At 40.4% G+C, this 15,432-nt stretch overlaps 2 protein-coding genes across 12 annotated transcripts in view; one reads left to right on the top strand and one right to left on the bottom strand.

The window, feature by feature from the left end:
- Positions 1-539: 539 nt before the first annotated feature.
- Positions 540-7,233, bottom strand: zcrb1 (zinc finger CCHC-type and RNA binding motif 1). Its single transcript, XM_085139047.1, has 8 exons — positions 7,089-7,233; positions 6,876-6,980; positions 2,545-2,573; positions 2,287-2,398; positions 2,067-2,174; positions 1,843-1,952; positions 1,673-1,754; positions 540-1,510 (listed from the first exon to the last, which is right to left on the bottom strand). The coding sequence occupies exons 2-8, from the start codon at positions 6,957-6,959 to the stop codon at positions 1,370-1,372; spliced, it is 666 nt and encodes a 221-aa protein (XP_084995173.1). The 5' UTR covers positions 6,960-6,980; positions 7,089-7,233; the 3' UTR covers positions 540-1,369.
- The window catches only part of pphln1 (periphilin 1), a 34,526-nt gene continuing 26,282 nt past the window's right edge, over positions 7,189-15,432 (top strand). For 4 of the 11 annotated variants that reach the window (XR_014870438.1, XR_014870437.1, XM_085139036.1 and 1 more), the window contains exons 1-5: positions 8,381-9,507; positions 9,795-10,010; positions 10,533-10,594; positions 13,246-13,362; positions 15,057-15,235. Coding sequence is in view for 9 of the 11 variants with exons in the window: in XM_085139036.1 (XP_084995162.1) it covers positions 9,418-9,507; positions 9,795-10,010; positions 10,533-10,594; positions 13,246-13,362; positions 15,057-15,235 (664 nt within the window). In the remaining 2 variants the exon portion in view is untranslated. The other 7 variants (XM_085139038.1, XM_085139033.1, XM_085139040.1 and 4 more) reach the window with 5 other exon arrangements.

Here is a 15,432-nt window from a genome sequence, read left to right as displayed (position 1 = left end):
GCTTTTCTAAGCTTTAAAAAGAGCACACACACACACATATATACAATATATATATATAATGTATGTATGTATAGATAGATGCAGTGTTAGTGTTACAAGGTGTCAGGTGCAAATAAGGAACTGGAAGTGCTGAATTTTGTGTTGTGCTCACACTCTCTCATAGTGGTAACTGGAAGGCTAACATGACCATACAGTTTAACAGCACAGTTTCCACTCAGAACAAACCTCAACATGGTCGACCAAAGAGGTTGAGTGCACATGCTCAGCGTCATATCCAAAGGTAGTCTTTTGAAAACAGATGTATGAGTGCTACCAGCATTGCTGCAGAGGTTAAAGGCGTGGAGGGTCAGCCTGTCAGTCCTCAGATCCCTACACACTGCATCAAATGGCTATCGTCCCAGAAGGAATCTTTTTTTAAAGATAAGGCACAAGAAAGCCCGCAAACAGTTTGCTGAAGACAAGACGACTAAGGACATGGGTTATTTGTGGCCTTATGAGACCAAGACAAACTAAATATTATTCATATGGTGTCAAGGATGTGTGGCGGCAACCAGGTGAGGAGTACAAAGACCAGTGTGTCTTGTCTACAGTCAAACATGGTGGTGGAAGGTCATTGTTTGGGGCTGCATGACTGCTGCTGGCACTGGGGAACTACAGTTAATTGAGGTAACCATGAATGCCAACATGTACTGTGATATACTCCAGCAGAGCATGATCCCCTTCCTTCAGAAACTGGGCCACAAGACAGTATTCCAATATGATAACAATCCCAAACACACCTCCAAAAAGACCAGTGCCTTGCAAATAAACTGAGGGTAAAGGTATTTGACTGGCCTGGCATCTGTGGGGCATCCTCAAATGGAAGGTGGAGGAGCACAAGGTCTCTAACATCCACCAGCTCCATGATGTCATGAACTCCATGCCCCACAGAGTTAAGGCAGTGTTGGAAGATAATGGTGGCCACTGAAAATATTGACACTTTGGGCACAACTTAGACATTTTCACCTAGGGGTGTACTCACTTTTGTGAGATACTCTGTGTGTATATACGTATATATGTTTTTTTTAAAATGTGTGAATAGTGTGCTGAAATAAAATATTCATATTCACCTTTGACATTTAATAGAAAACTGGCAGCATATAAAAAGATCAGATTTTATCTACAACCAGCCAAAGCAGTACCCAAACTGTTTGGCTTTTTTTTTTTTTTTGAAATCTGATTTTGCACTTAAAACATTGGATTTTTTGTGTGTCAATTCTAACTTTATCAACATATGATAAAGTTTGAAACATATTTTACACCTGCACAAAAAAACAGCTCAAAAAATGTCCATATTTATCCAAATAAAACATTCAAGTCTATACATCCATTAGTCACTGAGCTCCTCCTCATCACTGAAGTATGCGCTCTTTTTGATCCGTGGCTTCTTGGAGTCTGACGACGTTGAAGCGTGAGCATTATCCTCTGCCAGCCTCTTCTGTTTTTTCTGTTCTTCCTCAATACAGGCTTGCTGGAGGGCAACAAATAGACAACAAATATGTCAGTGCTGACAGTTTTTCATTTATTTTGAGTCAGACTTTCCATAATGTAACTTTGCAACTCATAATGCAATCCTCTGAATCAAAACCTCTAGATATTTTTAGGTAGATATTTCTTGTCTCTGCACCCTTACCTGAAAAGCTATGGCTTGGCTTAGGCTATCTAAAGCCGGGTCTTCTCCCTCTTCCTCACTTTCTTCTTCTTCTTCTTCTTCGCTAAAAGAAAAAATAAATAAATAAATAAAAATGTAGATGTACTGTGATATATTCTGTTGCACAAATATATATGTCACAAATTACATACGTTTGCTCGGGCTGTTGAGCCTTTTTCTTCTTTTTCTTTTCTTTCTTCTTCGGAGGTTCCCTCTCTCCCAGCATGTTTTTGGGACATGCGTAGCTCAAATGTCCAGAATCCTGACATGTGCCATTGTGAAAATACAGGAAAACTATCACAATTGCATTTCTAACTTTAGTTAAAAATGTAGTTAGCCACACAGGACCCCCCCAAAAAAGTAGATATCTACTGACCCCACATTCGTAGCATCTACTTTTGTCTGTGTAGTTCCGTCTCCTTATAAATTCTGCTGCTCGTCCATTATCTATGGCAATGCTGGCTTTAACCGTTCTGCCAAATAACTGGGAGGCAAAAATATTTCACTCGCTCACATCCATTACAGAAACATCGCTGGCAGAAAGCCTCTGGGTTACGCTTAGTGAAAAATCAGTATATAACCTTGCACAGGCTCACCTGTTTGTTGTTCACTGCTCTTGCACAGTTATGAGCCGACTCTCTATCCAGGAAGAGAACAAACGCCACTCCTTTACTCTGCCGAGTGTTTTTATCCTTAACCACCGTGACCCTGAGAGAAACCATCATAGTTATTAATACCTGTGAGGAAACGACTGAAGCAGTAACTGTTACATCGCTTCAAAGCTACCAAATTATTGCATTCTGTTGCATCATTCATTGCTTTAAATGTATAAAATAACATAAAAAAATACTTACTTTACAACTTTGCCATATTTGCTGAATAGCTGAAATGACACACGGTGATTTATTTTAGTGAGAGGTTTTTGGATTCAGAGACCACTGGGGAATTTCACTCTTTTCATGCATAATAAACATACAGCAAGGTCCAAATATACTTAGAAACTGACAGAGCTGTCACTTTAGCTCACTTTACAGTTATATAATGACTGTAGGCTTAAGGTGCAGACAGCCAGCTGTAATATCAGGGTGCTCACATAGAAAAACTGGTGTGCTAGGTAACATAAAAACATCTGGATGATAATCATATGACCATTTCTATGATAAAGTAATACCTGTTTAACACATCTACACATCAGACATAGCATTATGTTTGCCTCCCTAATATTGCCTGGTCCTCCTTTTTTGCCAAAACAGCCATGGTGACCTATCAAGCCATGGACTCCACTAGATCCCTGAAGGCATGCTGTGGTATCTAGCACCAAGATATTAGCAACAGAACCTTTAAGTCCTGTAAGTTGCGAGGTGGAGCCTCCATGGATCAGATTTGTTTGTCCAGCAGATCCAACTTGACACTTGATTAGATTGAGATCTGGGGAATTTGGAGGCCAACTCCTCAAAGCATTCCTCAACCATTTTTGCTTTATGGCAGAGCGCATTATCTTGCTGAAAGAGGCCACAGCTATGAAGGAATACAATTTCCACAAAAGGGTGCACATGATCTGCAACAATGCTTAGGTAGGTGTCAAAGGAACATCCACATGGATGGTAAGACCCAAGAGGTCCCAGCAGAAATCTCTGTCAGCTTGGCTTCTTTTCATAGTGCATCCTGATGCCAGGTGTTTCCCTGGTAACAAACACAGACCAGACCATCTTCTTCCATTGTTCCCTGGTCCAGTTCTGATGCTCACGTCGCCATTGTTGGCGCTTTCTGTGATAAACAGGTCACCCTGTACACGCTGACTGGTCTGGGGCTGTGCAGCCCCATAGGCAACAAAGTGTGATGCTCTGTGTATTCTGACACAATTCTATCAGAACCAGCATGAACTGTTTTGGCAGTTTGAGCTACAGCAGCTCATCTGTTAGATCAGACCACACAGATCAGGCTTCACTCTGCACGTCCATCAGTGAGCCTTGGCCACCCATGACCCCGTCACTGGTTCACCACTGTTCCTTTCTTGAACTACTTTTGATAGATTATCCAAGTCTAGGATTCACTACAGAATCTAATGAAGATGTTCCCAAACTAAAGCTCGGAATTCACAGCACGCTGTAAAACATGGGTGAGGCAGTATGCATGGCTTCCAGTAGCAATGGGTGACAGAAGATAGAAGGAGCTGGAAGAATTCTGAAGAGTACAGAGATAAACTTGACAAAGTGACATCCTCAAGCCCATGCCGAATTTGAGGATGGCACTTTGCACTAAATCTGAAATGTAACCCAAAATATAATGTGCATGCAATCCAGGAATTTTTGAAGGCCGAATGATTTGCCTGAGCCAATCAATTAATCTCACCTGAGCATGTACTTTGCTGGCAACAAACCCAAATATAAAGACCCTCGAACATATGACCGAAGGGAGAGGTGGGGTGTGCCACGAAGGAAGTTAAACTGAAAGCCAAGCTTTCTTTGCTTAAGCCTCTCGACAAAACCTAAAATCCCAGTCAAAGATCACAGATGTCACAACTGTGGTTATAACTTTCCCTGTTAAGTCAGGCTTTCTGCTTCAGGCTTTTTATGTGCCTACATAAAAGGAGAGTTGACATATCATGTGGCTTATCTTCAGCTAATTCCAAATGCTTCATTTATAGACATTATCTGAGGAACAAGTGAGAAACTTCTATAAAGAAATTTAAAGAATAAAACTAGAAAAAGGCATCAGCTGTGTGCAAATAAGTCGAGAGAAAATGCTACAGAAGATCATTTATCTTAATCTCATAGATTAATATATTGGTTCTACCACCATATGCACTCTCAGAGCTGCTGTTTATTTCTAATGTAAAAGCTGCACGTTCGAGCTCTGAAACTGACACTGTCCTACAGCCTAATGATGGGGCTGTGGAAGTCACTTTTCTTTGTGGCCAGATCAAAGTGAAATATTCTTGGTAATTAAAAATATCAGATCATTAATGTATAAAACAAATTCCTTAGACTCTATATCATACTTGTAGAAAACGAAAAAAATCAAAAGTATTAATAAAAATATACCACATACAGCCCATTTTAAAACTAAAGTCAGAAAATAACATACTCTAGACCACGTTCACACACGACCATGTGTTTAATTTAGTTCCCATGGTGATCTAAGCAGGCAAAAAGAAAATGCATGGCAAAGCATCACAAAATAGGAAACCCAATTTTTGGTGATGTCCATGACTTTAAATGTCAGGCAGTCATTGCTTGAAAACTATTTCGTATATTAATAAAGTGAAGCGTTTATGTATCTTCTTGTTCTCGTGACTGCTCCCTTTATGAGGTCGCAACGGTGGATTATTTGGTTCCATCTCACCCTATCACTAGCATCCTGCTCTGTATAATGTTTTTCACAATTTTGATGAATCTTCTCTGGTTGACCTTGGGTATTTAAATCATTCACATTTACTACCTCTATCCTGCACCTTCACTGCTAGACCTGTCTCCCTTCACACGTATTCTATCTTGCTTTTACTGACAGACTTTCATTCCTGTTCCATCCAGGTTTTCTTCCATCTGCTCCCTACTCTCACTACAGATCACAATGTCCTCTGCAAACATCATAACCCACGGAGATTTCTGCCTGACCTCATCTGTCTGGCGAGCCCTAATGTAATCCCTACCACATACCTCACCGCTGTCTCTCTGTCCTTATGCATGTCCTGCAACCAGTGTTGGGGAGTAACGGAATACATGTACCGCCGTTACGTATTTAAAATACAAAATATGAGTAACTGTATTCCGTTACAGTTACCGTTTAAAAAGGTGGTATTTAGAATACAGTTACTTTGTTGAAATAAATGGATTACACAGCGGTACTTTCCTGTTTCATATTGTCGCGGGTCAGGACTGTTTGGGTTTTGTTTGACTGCTATGTTCTGTTGTTCCAGGTGGAAGCGTTACGGTTGCCATGGTTACAGGGTGACGCTCTCTCTCTGCGTGTTTCCTGGGTGAGAGAGGCCTTTTTGTTGTTGTTGTGCTAAGCTAATAGGCAGAATGCTACCGGTATAGCTCTAAAGAATGTAGCATCATAGGCAGTGTAGTCCGTGCTGCTGGGAGAATGGACTGCCATACCCGTTATGTGTCTGTGAGCGAGGGAGGGAGAAAAAGGAAAAGTATGAGCTGTCATCGAGCAAAAATGAGAGCTGGAAGCATGTAAATATAATAATAACCACTGCAGCCAAGAAGAGTGCCTGACGAGCCCAGCTGTAAGTAAGCTACACCGTGTTCGTGTTTTCCTCCAAAAACAATAAGTTCCGTTGGAGTAGCCTTTCAATGCCTCTCTCTGTCTCTCGCTAGCAAAGTTGACCCAGACAACAAAGTAAAGCTATTTTTCGGCTACGAGCCCGACACAGAACCCACCATATTAGCCAGAGGTCCCTTTACTACGGTTCGGAGCCGCGGACCTTCAGTAACAGTAATAAATCACAGCAATAGTACATTCATGTAGTTGTAAACAGCATGATAATATATTAAGTAATCCAAAGTATTCAGAATACGTTACTCTCATTGAGTAACGTAATGGAATACGTTACAGAATACACTTTGGGGCATGTATTCTGTATTGGAATACATTTTAAAAGTAACCTTCCCAACACTGCCTGCAACCAAGCACTCATCCTACTCTGCCCCTTGTGACTTCCTCATGCAGTATCACAGTTCATATCACATGCTTTCTTCAAAACCACTATGCAACTCCTTCTGACCTTCTCTGTACTTCTAAAAAGAATACTCTCAAAGAATCCGCCGCGTTTTCAGGGTTTTTCCTTGGCATGAAGCCATACTGCTGCTCACTGATGGTCACCTCTCTTCTTAACCTTCTGTTCAACAACTGTTGAAGATCCAGAGCCCCAGAAACAGGAGCATAAAATAGCTGCAGTTCCTAGACGCCTTTGTCTCGCTCTGTCAGTCTGCACCAGGGCAGCTGTGGCTACAACTGTAGCTTGCCTCCACCAGTGTGTGAATGTGAGAGTGAATGAATAGTGGAATTGTAAAGCGCTTTGAGGGCCCCGAAAAGCGCTATATAAATGCAATCCACTGTCCAATCCCTTGAATAAAAGCTGAAAATCTTTACAACATTTGCCCTTATTTTTTTAATTTCAAGTTTGTGGTGGTGGCACAGGACAAACACTTAAGAGTTACAGGGACAAACTTACCTTGTGTAGGTCATTGTTGGTGAGAGAGAATGGCAGGTTCGACACATAGACGGTACTTTTGCTTGGTGCCAAACCCCCGCTCATACTGGACTCAAATAAAACACTCTGAAAGACACATGATGGTCATAAAGTACACAACCAGCAGTTCAGCTTAATATATCCACTATAAACACAGCATTATTCAATTTAACGTTAATTCGAGCAATTGCCTACCTTCACGGTAGTTCTTAGCAACACCACACCGTCCGTTAGAATAATGCCAAAGCTGTTAAAAAAAAATATGGTGTGTAATTTTATTTACACGGAGCAGTTGTTCAGCAAACAGGGAAAAACGCCGTATATATTGCGTCGCACTTTGATGACGTGCACAACGTAAATAACGACCGTAACTACCGGGAGAAGCTAAGCTAACTGGGCGACAGAGGAAAGTAAGCTCGGTTTGTTATTTTTCAGTTAAATTATTTACCTCTACAGTTTATGTAGATGAACCCGCAATCTGACGTACATATCAAAGGATTTTGTTGGTGGCCTTAACGATATATTAACTTAGTACACAAGCGTGCTGGTGTTTGGTGCATGCATTGAAGCTAGCTAGTTAGCCGTGATAGCAGCCTGGTTTACATCGCAATCAGTAGGTGGTAAAGTAGATGGTAAATTTACCACAAACAGTAGTGATGATTTGTTAATGATAGTGTTTAGTTGCCATCAAGCTGATGGCTATATTGACTAAGTTACTGCGGATCAAATGTACTTTAACATGTCACGTTAGGTCAGTCTTCTTCTTTTGGCTGCTCCCTTTGGGGGTCCCCACAGTGAATCATCTGCCTTCATCTTACTTTATCATTAGCATTCTCCTCTGTGACACCAACCCTCCACGTCCTCCTCAACTACATTTATGAATCTTCTCTGTGGTTTTCTTCTTTTACTCCCACCTGGCAGCTCCATTTTCCACATCCTTTGTCCAATTTATCCACTATCCTTCCTCTGTGCATGTCCAAAAATCTCTGCCTTGCCTCTAACTTTGAGAGCTATCCCTCTGATGTACTCATTTCTAATCCTGGTTACTCCCAATGAAGATCCTAACACTTTCAACTCTGTCACCTTCAGCTCAGTCTCTTGTCTTTTTGTCAATGCCCCCCATCTCCAAACCACACATGACATCAGTTCTCACGACCATCTCTTTTCACTCTTGTTGCTGTTCTTCTATCACAAATCACCCCTGACATTCGTCTCCACCCACTCCAACCTGCATGCACTCTCTTTTTCACCTCCACGTTAGGTCATACAACCTGCACAAAGTAATCTCAGCCTGCTCACTTGCATTTCAGACCGTGCCCTGTCTTGTCTTTAATGTTTTCTGCTGATGTCTGCTCTGAAGTCTTAACACTTTATATGAACTTTCTTTACAGATTGTTTTGAAGATCTTACATTTTGAGAAGCCCAAAGAGCAAAAAATATATATATTTTTTAAATAAATAAAACAAACAAAAAAGTAAGTTATTAACAAACAATAGACACTAAACACTAACATACTAGAGAACACTGATGTGATACTAGTTTAGGGAGATCAGATCAGAATCAGAATCAGAATCGTGTTTATTGGCCAAGTATATGTGCAGACACATACAAGGAATTTGGTTCCGGTAGATGGAGGCTTCAAGCACTGCAATGTAAATCGCACACACACACACACACACACGCACACACACACACGTGTCTATATATACATTACACATGCATACACATACATACACAAAGCTGTGTAAACCAACTATAAATAACCAATCTAAACTTATATACATAGAATACAGAAATGAAGTGGAATGAATACTACAGAATGTACATAAGGTGCAGTTGCAGTCTGGCAGTGGGAGCAGTGTGACAGGTCAACTGTTTAGAAGGGAGATGGCGAGGGGAAAGAAACTGTTCCTATGTCGGGTGGTCCTGGTCTGGAGGCTTCTGTACCGTCTGCCAGAGGGCAGCAGGTCAAAAAGTCTGTGTCCAGGGTGTGAGGGGTCTGTGATGATTTTCCCTGCACGTTTCCTGGTTCTTGAGAGGTACAGATCCTGGATGGAGGGCAGGGGGGCGCCAATGACCCTTGCTGCTGCCCGTACAGTCCGCTGCAGTCTGCTCCTGTCCTGTTTAGTGGCTGCACCATACCAGACTGTGATGGAGGAGCACAGGACAGACTCAATGACCGCAGTGTAGAACTGGATCAGCAGCTCCTGTGCAATCTGTGCATATGTAGAACCTGTACCAATATTCATGTATTAGACATGTTCTTTTTGCAAAAGCTGCTTTTGTGTTAAAGCCTGCACATGTGTGAGGCTAAAAAGGTGCTTCACTTCAGACAGTTTCAGATGAAACATTAGGAAACCACAAGATTCAAGGCATCTAAATAGAACAATGTCATCTGTGTTGGCCCTCAATTTCATGTCAGATGGCTTCTGAGAAAAAGTTCTATTTAATACTTTATTAATATTGCAGCTCGAAGAAGCTAGTCCGACCACACTTGAACAGAGACAGTGCTAGTGATAACAGTATGTTTCACTCTTTGCCCGTTTCAGTGACTTACAGGCGAGAAAGGAGTATACGGGAGGTGTATGATGAGCGCTTTTTAACAGACAGGCCGGTGAGCTCCTCTTTATCACTGCATCCCATTTAATAATTCCCACATGCAAATTATGCCTTATTACTTTTCTTTATTTATCCCTTGACAATTGCTGATTTTTAATTTTAATAATTTTTATTTTTGTTTGTGGATGGAGAGTGAATAATAAAATAACACCAGGAATCTTTTTAAAGATTTATTTTCAAGTTGCCATAAGCTCTGGCTCAGACTTTTCTTTCACAAAATCTGAGCAAGCATTAAAAAAAAAAAACATATAATTTTTTAAAAAGGTATGTGTGTGTGTATAGGGTCCATACCCACGGGCGGCTGGAGGGGTTGAGCGACGAGGCCCCTTTGGGAGGCCAGAAGATGACTACAGCCGTGGTGGCTATGATTATGAAGGAGGTCCCCGCTTTTACCCAAATGGAGGTGGACCCCGGGGTTACCATGAAGATCAGAGGGGTTACCATGGAGATGGCCCTCATTTCCCTGCTGAACGCAGAGCCATTCCACCTTCAAGGAGGGTAAGAGGTTTTTTTTTTTGGTATATTGTAATCAAATAGGTGAACTACATATTTTCAATCAAAAGCAATCAACCTTGTTCAGAGTCTCTACAGTTTAGATATTTCCCATAATATTGTAAGTTTAAGGGGCCAATCCAAGGACAAAGTAGTTAACAATATAATTTAAGATAATTTGAAACGTATATGTACTATAGGCATCTATTGAACTCTTCTTCTTAGACTTTTAAATTCCCTTTATAGGGATTGTGCTTCTTCTGCTTCCCCCCCCCCCCCCTATATTACTCTTTAGAGTTTGTGTTTACATTTGAGTATTAAAATTGTAAATGAAATCCGTCATTTCAGCTAGTTTGTCATTTGTCGCTTATCAGTGGGTTATGTATGCAAAATTAAATACAATGCTTTTTGTCATTTTACACTATTTTTAACCAGATACTGAGTTTTTTTCTGTCTTAAGAGATAACAAATAATATAGAAGTGGCGAATAAAAAAGATTTTTTTCTTCACATTTTCTTTGTCGTGTAGGAGGACTATCCTTACAGAGTACCCAGGGATGACTCCCACACAGCGCGGCCTTTGGAGTTTGGGTAAACTGTTTGTCTTAAGATTTGTTTTAATATTAGCCTTATCAGCCACCTTCTGTATGCATACAGTATTCCATCCATCCTCTTCTGCTTAATCTTATCAGGGTCGCAGTGGGGCTGGAGAATATCTCAGTTAACATAGGGCGAGAGACAGGATATACCCTGGACAGGTCGCCAATCTGACACAGTGCTAACACAGAGAGAGACAGACAACCATTCGCACTCACATTCACAGCTATGGGCAATTTAGAGACACCAGTTAACGTAGCCCCACTAATGTGTTCTTGGACTGTGGAAGGAAGCCAGAGTACCCGGCTTCCTCCCACACACAAACACAGGGAGAACATGCAAATGCCACACAGAAAGGCCCCGGCCAGATGGTGGATTTAGACTGTTGCTTATTAAAATGTTTTCATTTTGGACAGCAGGGGACAGTCTTGTTCTATTCACTTGATGTTATAAGGAAGTCATTTCTGTTTAGTTTCTCTGGTTGGACTTGGGGGGGATTTAGTGGGGGGATGTGTTTGTAATGTTTGTGTACATACCAGCAATCACGAGTCGTGGTCTGTTTCTGACCCATATTGGCCTGTCTTGCTTCATTTCCTTTTCTTGTGGTCTCTGCTGAGCTCTCCAGACTCTTAGTTTACACAACTGTTGGTCTAGCAATGTTGGCTAAACAGTGTCTATATTTAGGCTAAACACTAGGTTTGCAGACATTTAGGTGACAAGTTTACAATATTCTCTAAAAATACTGGTTCAATTCAGTGTGATTTCTGTTAATAGACAAAGGCACCACAAATTAGCTGTAAATAACATTAACAAATATGAGTCAAAATTTATTTTACCTGTGCGTAATGCTGATGTGTGATAATAGCACATTAAATAGTACTAGGTAGCCTATTTGAACATTATTAAGAATATTTTAATATCGGGGTACAATTAGTGCGCTAAAGTTTAGTAAAACCCTCAATGTTGCATTTGCATTGTGCATATTTCATTATTAAAGACGACGATAAGGTTTGCCAGTTATATCTGTGCTCTTTGCTAGTGCCAAAATAAAAAAAATATATGCAGTTCATGTTACATAACTGATGAGTCTGCAGTGTTATGACTTTAACAACAAAGAGCGGAGGTAACTTGCATGTCTATGTTACAATTTGTTCACTTTGTGAAAAGTTGAAGGATTAGCTTTAATTAGTTTAATCCTCCCTGACACTGAGATGTGGTAAGAGACCTGTAGGTATTATGTCGTCACACATGGGTGCATTTTGAAAATGCGCTGTTTGTACAGTAGCAAAATTTATGAACAGTACTTGGGTATAAAGTGTACTCACTGGATAGACCAATCTAGGCAGGCAGAGAGAGAAGAGGGGGAAGGTTGAGAGTGATTTTGTTTTCATAGCTGCGTCGGATGCATGGTTGTTTAAGTTGTCTAAAATTCTTGACAAAAGCACAAAACATGTTTTTTCCCATTTTAGGGTTTTGTTATTGCAAAGCAAATATCCCGTATTGCACGGGATGAGCACGCAAAGCGCTTTATATAACATGTCTCATTCATCCATTCATACCCAGTCATGCAAGCATTTTTGTCTGAGGTAAACTGTTTTCTATCAAACATTCACACACTTTCATACTCGGATCAGTGCATCAGAGAGCAACTTGGGGTTAGTATCTTGCCCAAGGATATTTGGCATGCAGACTGGGGCAGACAGAGACCAAACCACCAGGCTTCCAACCTGCTCTATCTCCTGGACTAAAGCCACCCTTAATACTCCTTCTAGTGTAGCCTTAGACCATTTGGATGTTAATTCTGTTTCCTGTCATGTTTTACATACACAAAATATCTCCTTAATAGTTTGTTACACAACTGATACTAAGAAAAATGCTGCCCTTTATCTTTAGCCAGAAAGCATGTGTCCAGTAAACCTGTTTGAAGTAAGGCTTGGATTTGTGGCTGTTGAAAGAGCTTTATCTCATGTGGTCACTTAGCAGATGTGAATTCCTTTTTGAAGATTTGTGCTTCAGTGAGAAATTCACTTTGTGGCTACGCCGTAACTGTCATACACCCTTCTGAACCGTAGCCTGACATGCACCTCCCTAGAAAAATACACATTGTGGTTGATCTGCTCAATACCATTGATTTCTCCTATACATCTCCAGCTACTGCTGTAGCTTTTTTAATTTAATATATCAGAGAGAGTAACAATCATCATCTCATTATAGGTAATAACAATCATAGCGTCAATTAAGTACTCACAAATGTCAGTAAATTTCTGAAGAGAGATTGCAGGACGGACATGAGGAATGTTCAAAGAAGTGGAAAATCTTGAGGGACAAACATTTTTGCTCCACTGAAAAATAAAACTGACCACAACAAAGAGTGAAGAACCAGGAGGGGGAAAAGTCCCACCATTTATTTGTTTTTGTCATGGTTGACACCACATATAAAACACAGAGACAACACACTATCACATAATGTGCAGCACACAAGCATAGATGCCGGCAACACCGTCGGCCACTTACATAGGTTATGTTACAGGCTCTTCACAATTTCCCCAAAGAAATCTAAATAAACACTATGTACTACACTGTGTGCTTATCTGCAAACACTAACTTGTGTGTGCGTCTCTTTTATTTTTTGTTAATCCCCTCAGTGCTCGTGCACCGCCTCCTCATAGCGTTAGAGGCCAAGGCATCTACCCAGCACCCAGAGCGCTCCCAGAGAGTGGGGAAGACACACTAGTACAGGCCATACTAAACCTGGACAGAGGGTAAGAGTGAATTCCTATTAATGACTTTGTATGGCAGACCATGTCAAGCCAATAAAGAAATGTCTTAATTTATTATATATAGCACCTACATTTTTAACCTCGTAGGACCCGAACTCTTTCATGGATTTTTAATTTCTCTTTGCTATTTGGGCTGATTGGGACCTGATGAATGTAAAAAAAAAAAATTATCAGATTTTTTTATTTTTCTTTTTACCTGATTTTTGTTTCTGAGAAAAATGAGGTCTTATATATGAGGTCTTATATATATCGCATATGAGGACATTCGTTTTAAATTTTGATAGAACTGTGGCAGTATAATGTCCTCGTAAGTACATATCAGGCCCTTGTAGAGCAAAACTAATCAGCGTTTGCCAAGGGTATTTTGGTCTAGACAACCCAGAAATGTGATGTCCACATATGTGGACGCCAGGTCCTAGGAGGTTAAAACACCTGTCATAAAAACAAAAAAGCACAGTTGTATTTTAGATATCAGTCAACTTGTTTAAAACTGAAAATTCCTACATTATTTGGGGTATTAAACTAAATTCACACTTGTTTATACCCAAGTTTTAACACACTGGACTTCTCTAGGAAACCAGGCATAACATTTAAACACTTAAACTTTAATGTTCAGGAATGCAAGTAACTAACTTGGCATCTTGTTTGTTTTTTTAAAAAAAAATAAAAAAATAATGTGGTTTACTATGTAAATTGGAAAATGAATACATAACAACAATTATATTTTAGCATTAAAAATATAATTTTGATTAAAGAGCTTGCACATAGCAGTGGATTATCTATTATAGAACGTAAAAATAATTTTGTTACTTACCACATTTTAGGGCAGTTGTGGCATAAACCTTATATTGAGTGATTGTTTCATTAATTTGTTAAGCACTAAATATAACATACACACATCCTGTGTTTTTCTTGCTTTGTGACCTCAGCCACTTTCCTGTTGACTCTATTGTCTTAATTAATGCTCATACTGTAAATGATGCTCCTCATTAGGATATAAAAAAAAAAAAAAGGAAGTTAAAGCAAGGTGCACTGTCCCTCACTTTCTGGGTCAGGTCCACCCCCGTCTCATCATATCTGGTTTCAGAACAGCAAGATGCTCATGGTGAAAACTCACTTTGAAGCGTCAAACCTTACTAACCTAAATGGGTGGTTACATCCTGCCTGAGGTGCCACCATTGTCTGACTGTGCAGCTGTTTCGTTGCAGATAGGTGAAGTTACAGTCAGAGAGGGAGTGCTTGATTAGCAACAACAGCTACTGTGATCTTTGAATGAAAATGTTTGGGATGCACGTTTTAAAATATTAAAGGGGAACAATAGTGTTCAAGTCAAAAGGGCATTTTTTGCGGTCTTTTGGGGAAATTATGGTTTTAAAACGCCTCTCCGCAAATAACTCTGCAAACGGATATGGGTAGCATAAATAAAACATAAAACAGGAAAATGTTGCACACAGCAGAATGACCTCACAGTGCTAGGTGGCAGCATTGTTCTGTGTTGGTACATAAATGAGTGAGAGAGGTGGACCCGTCATTGGGCATTGGTAAATTGCTGCCATTAGATTGCAATCAGAAATAACTTTAACCTCAGATAATTCACAAAAATTAAAAAAAAAAAGCTCTCAATGTTTGGACCTTTCAGATTTTGGCAGGGCTCACATTTCCCCTGTTTTCCCCAGGGAGGACAGAGACCACTACAGGAGAAAGGCAGCCCCGTTTCCTCCCCTCAGAGATCGTTCTCCCGTGCGCCGAGAGGTGGCCCGCTCCCCGCACAGCCGCTCTGGCTCCAGCGTCAGCAGCAGGGGATACTCACCAGACAGAGCCAAGAGCCTCCCTTTCCCCTCACAGCAAGGCAAGAGTATGTAGAAATCTTAGTTTCCCCTCCCCTGATGCAGTATGCAGTGCTTTTACTGGCATCACAATATTGATAAGAGTTTAAAACTCCAAAGAAAATCACCATAACATGTGGAGTTAACTTAATGAGTCGGTAACACAGATTAATACAATATAAATTCAATAAAGTGGCACAGCATTAATAAATACTAAAGAATAAAG

Source organism: Neolamprologus multifasciatus, chromosome 17, assembly GCF_963576455.1.
Source record: "Neolamprologus multifasciatus chromosome 17, fNeoMul1.2, whole genome shotgun sequence".
Lineage (NCBI taxonomy): Eukaryota > Metazoa > Chordata > Actinopteri > Cichliformes > Cichlidae > Neolamprologus > Neolamprologus multifasciatus.
Note: the sequence above shows the minus strand (reverse complement) of the source record. Positions and strands in the feature narration are given on the sequence as shown.

Bases quoted from the DNA above. Each gene is read 5' to 3' on its own strand.
- zcrb1 (XM_085139047.1), bottom strand. From the start codon at position 6,959: ATGAGCGGGGGTTTGGCACCAAGCAAAAGTACCGTCTATGTGTCGAAC. The intron at 1,953-2,066 runs GTCAGTAGATAT...GGCACATGTCAG, and splicing joins GTAGATGCTACGAATGTGGG to GATTCTGGACATTTGAGCTA. The intron at 1,511-1,672 runs GTAAGGGTGCAG...GTTGCCCTCCAG, and splicing joins GCCAAGCCATAGCTTTTCAG to CAAGCCTGTATTGAGGAAGA.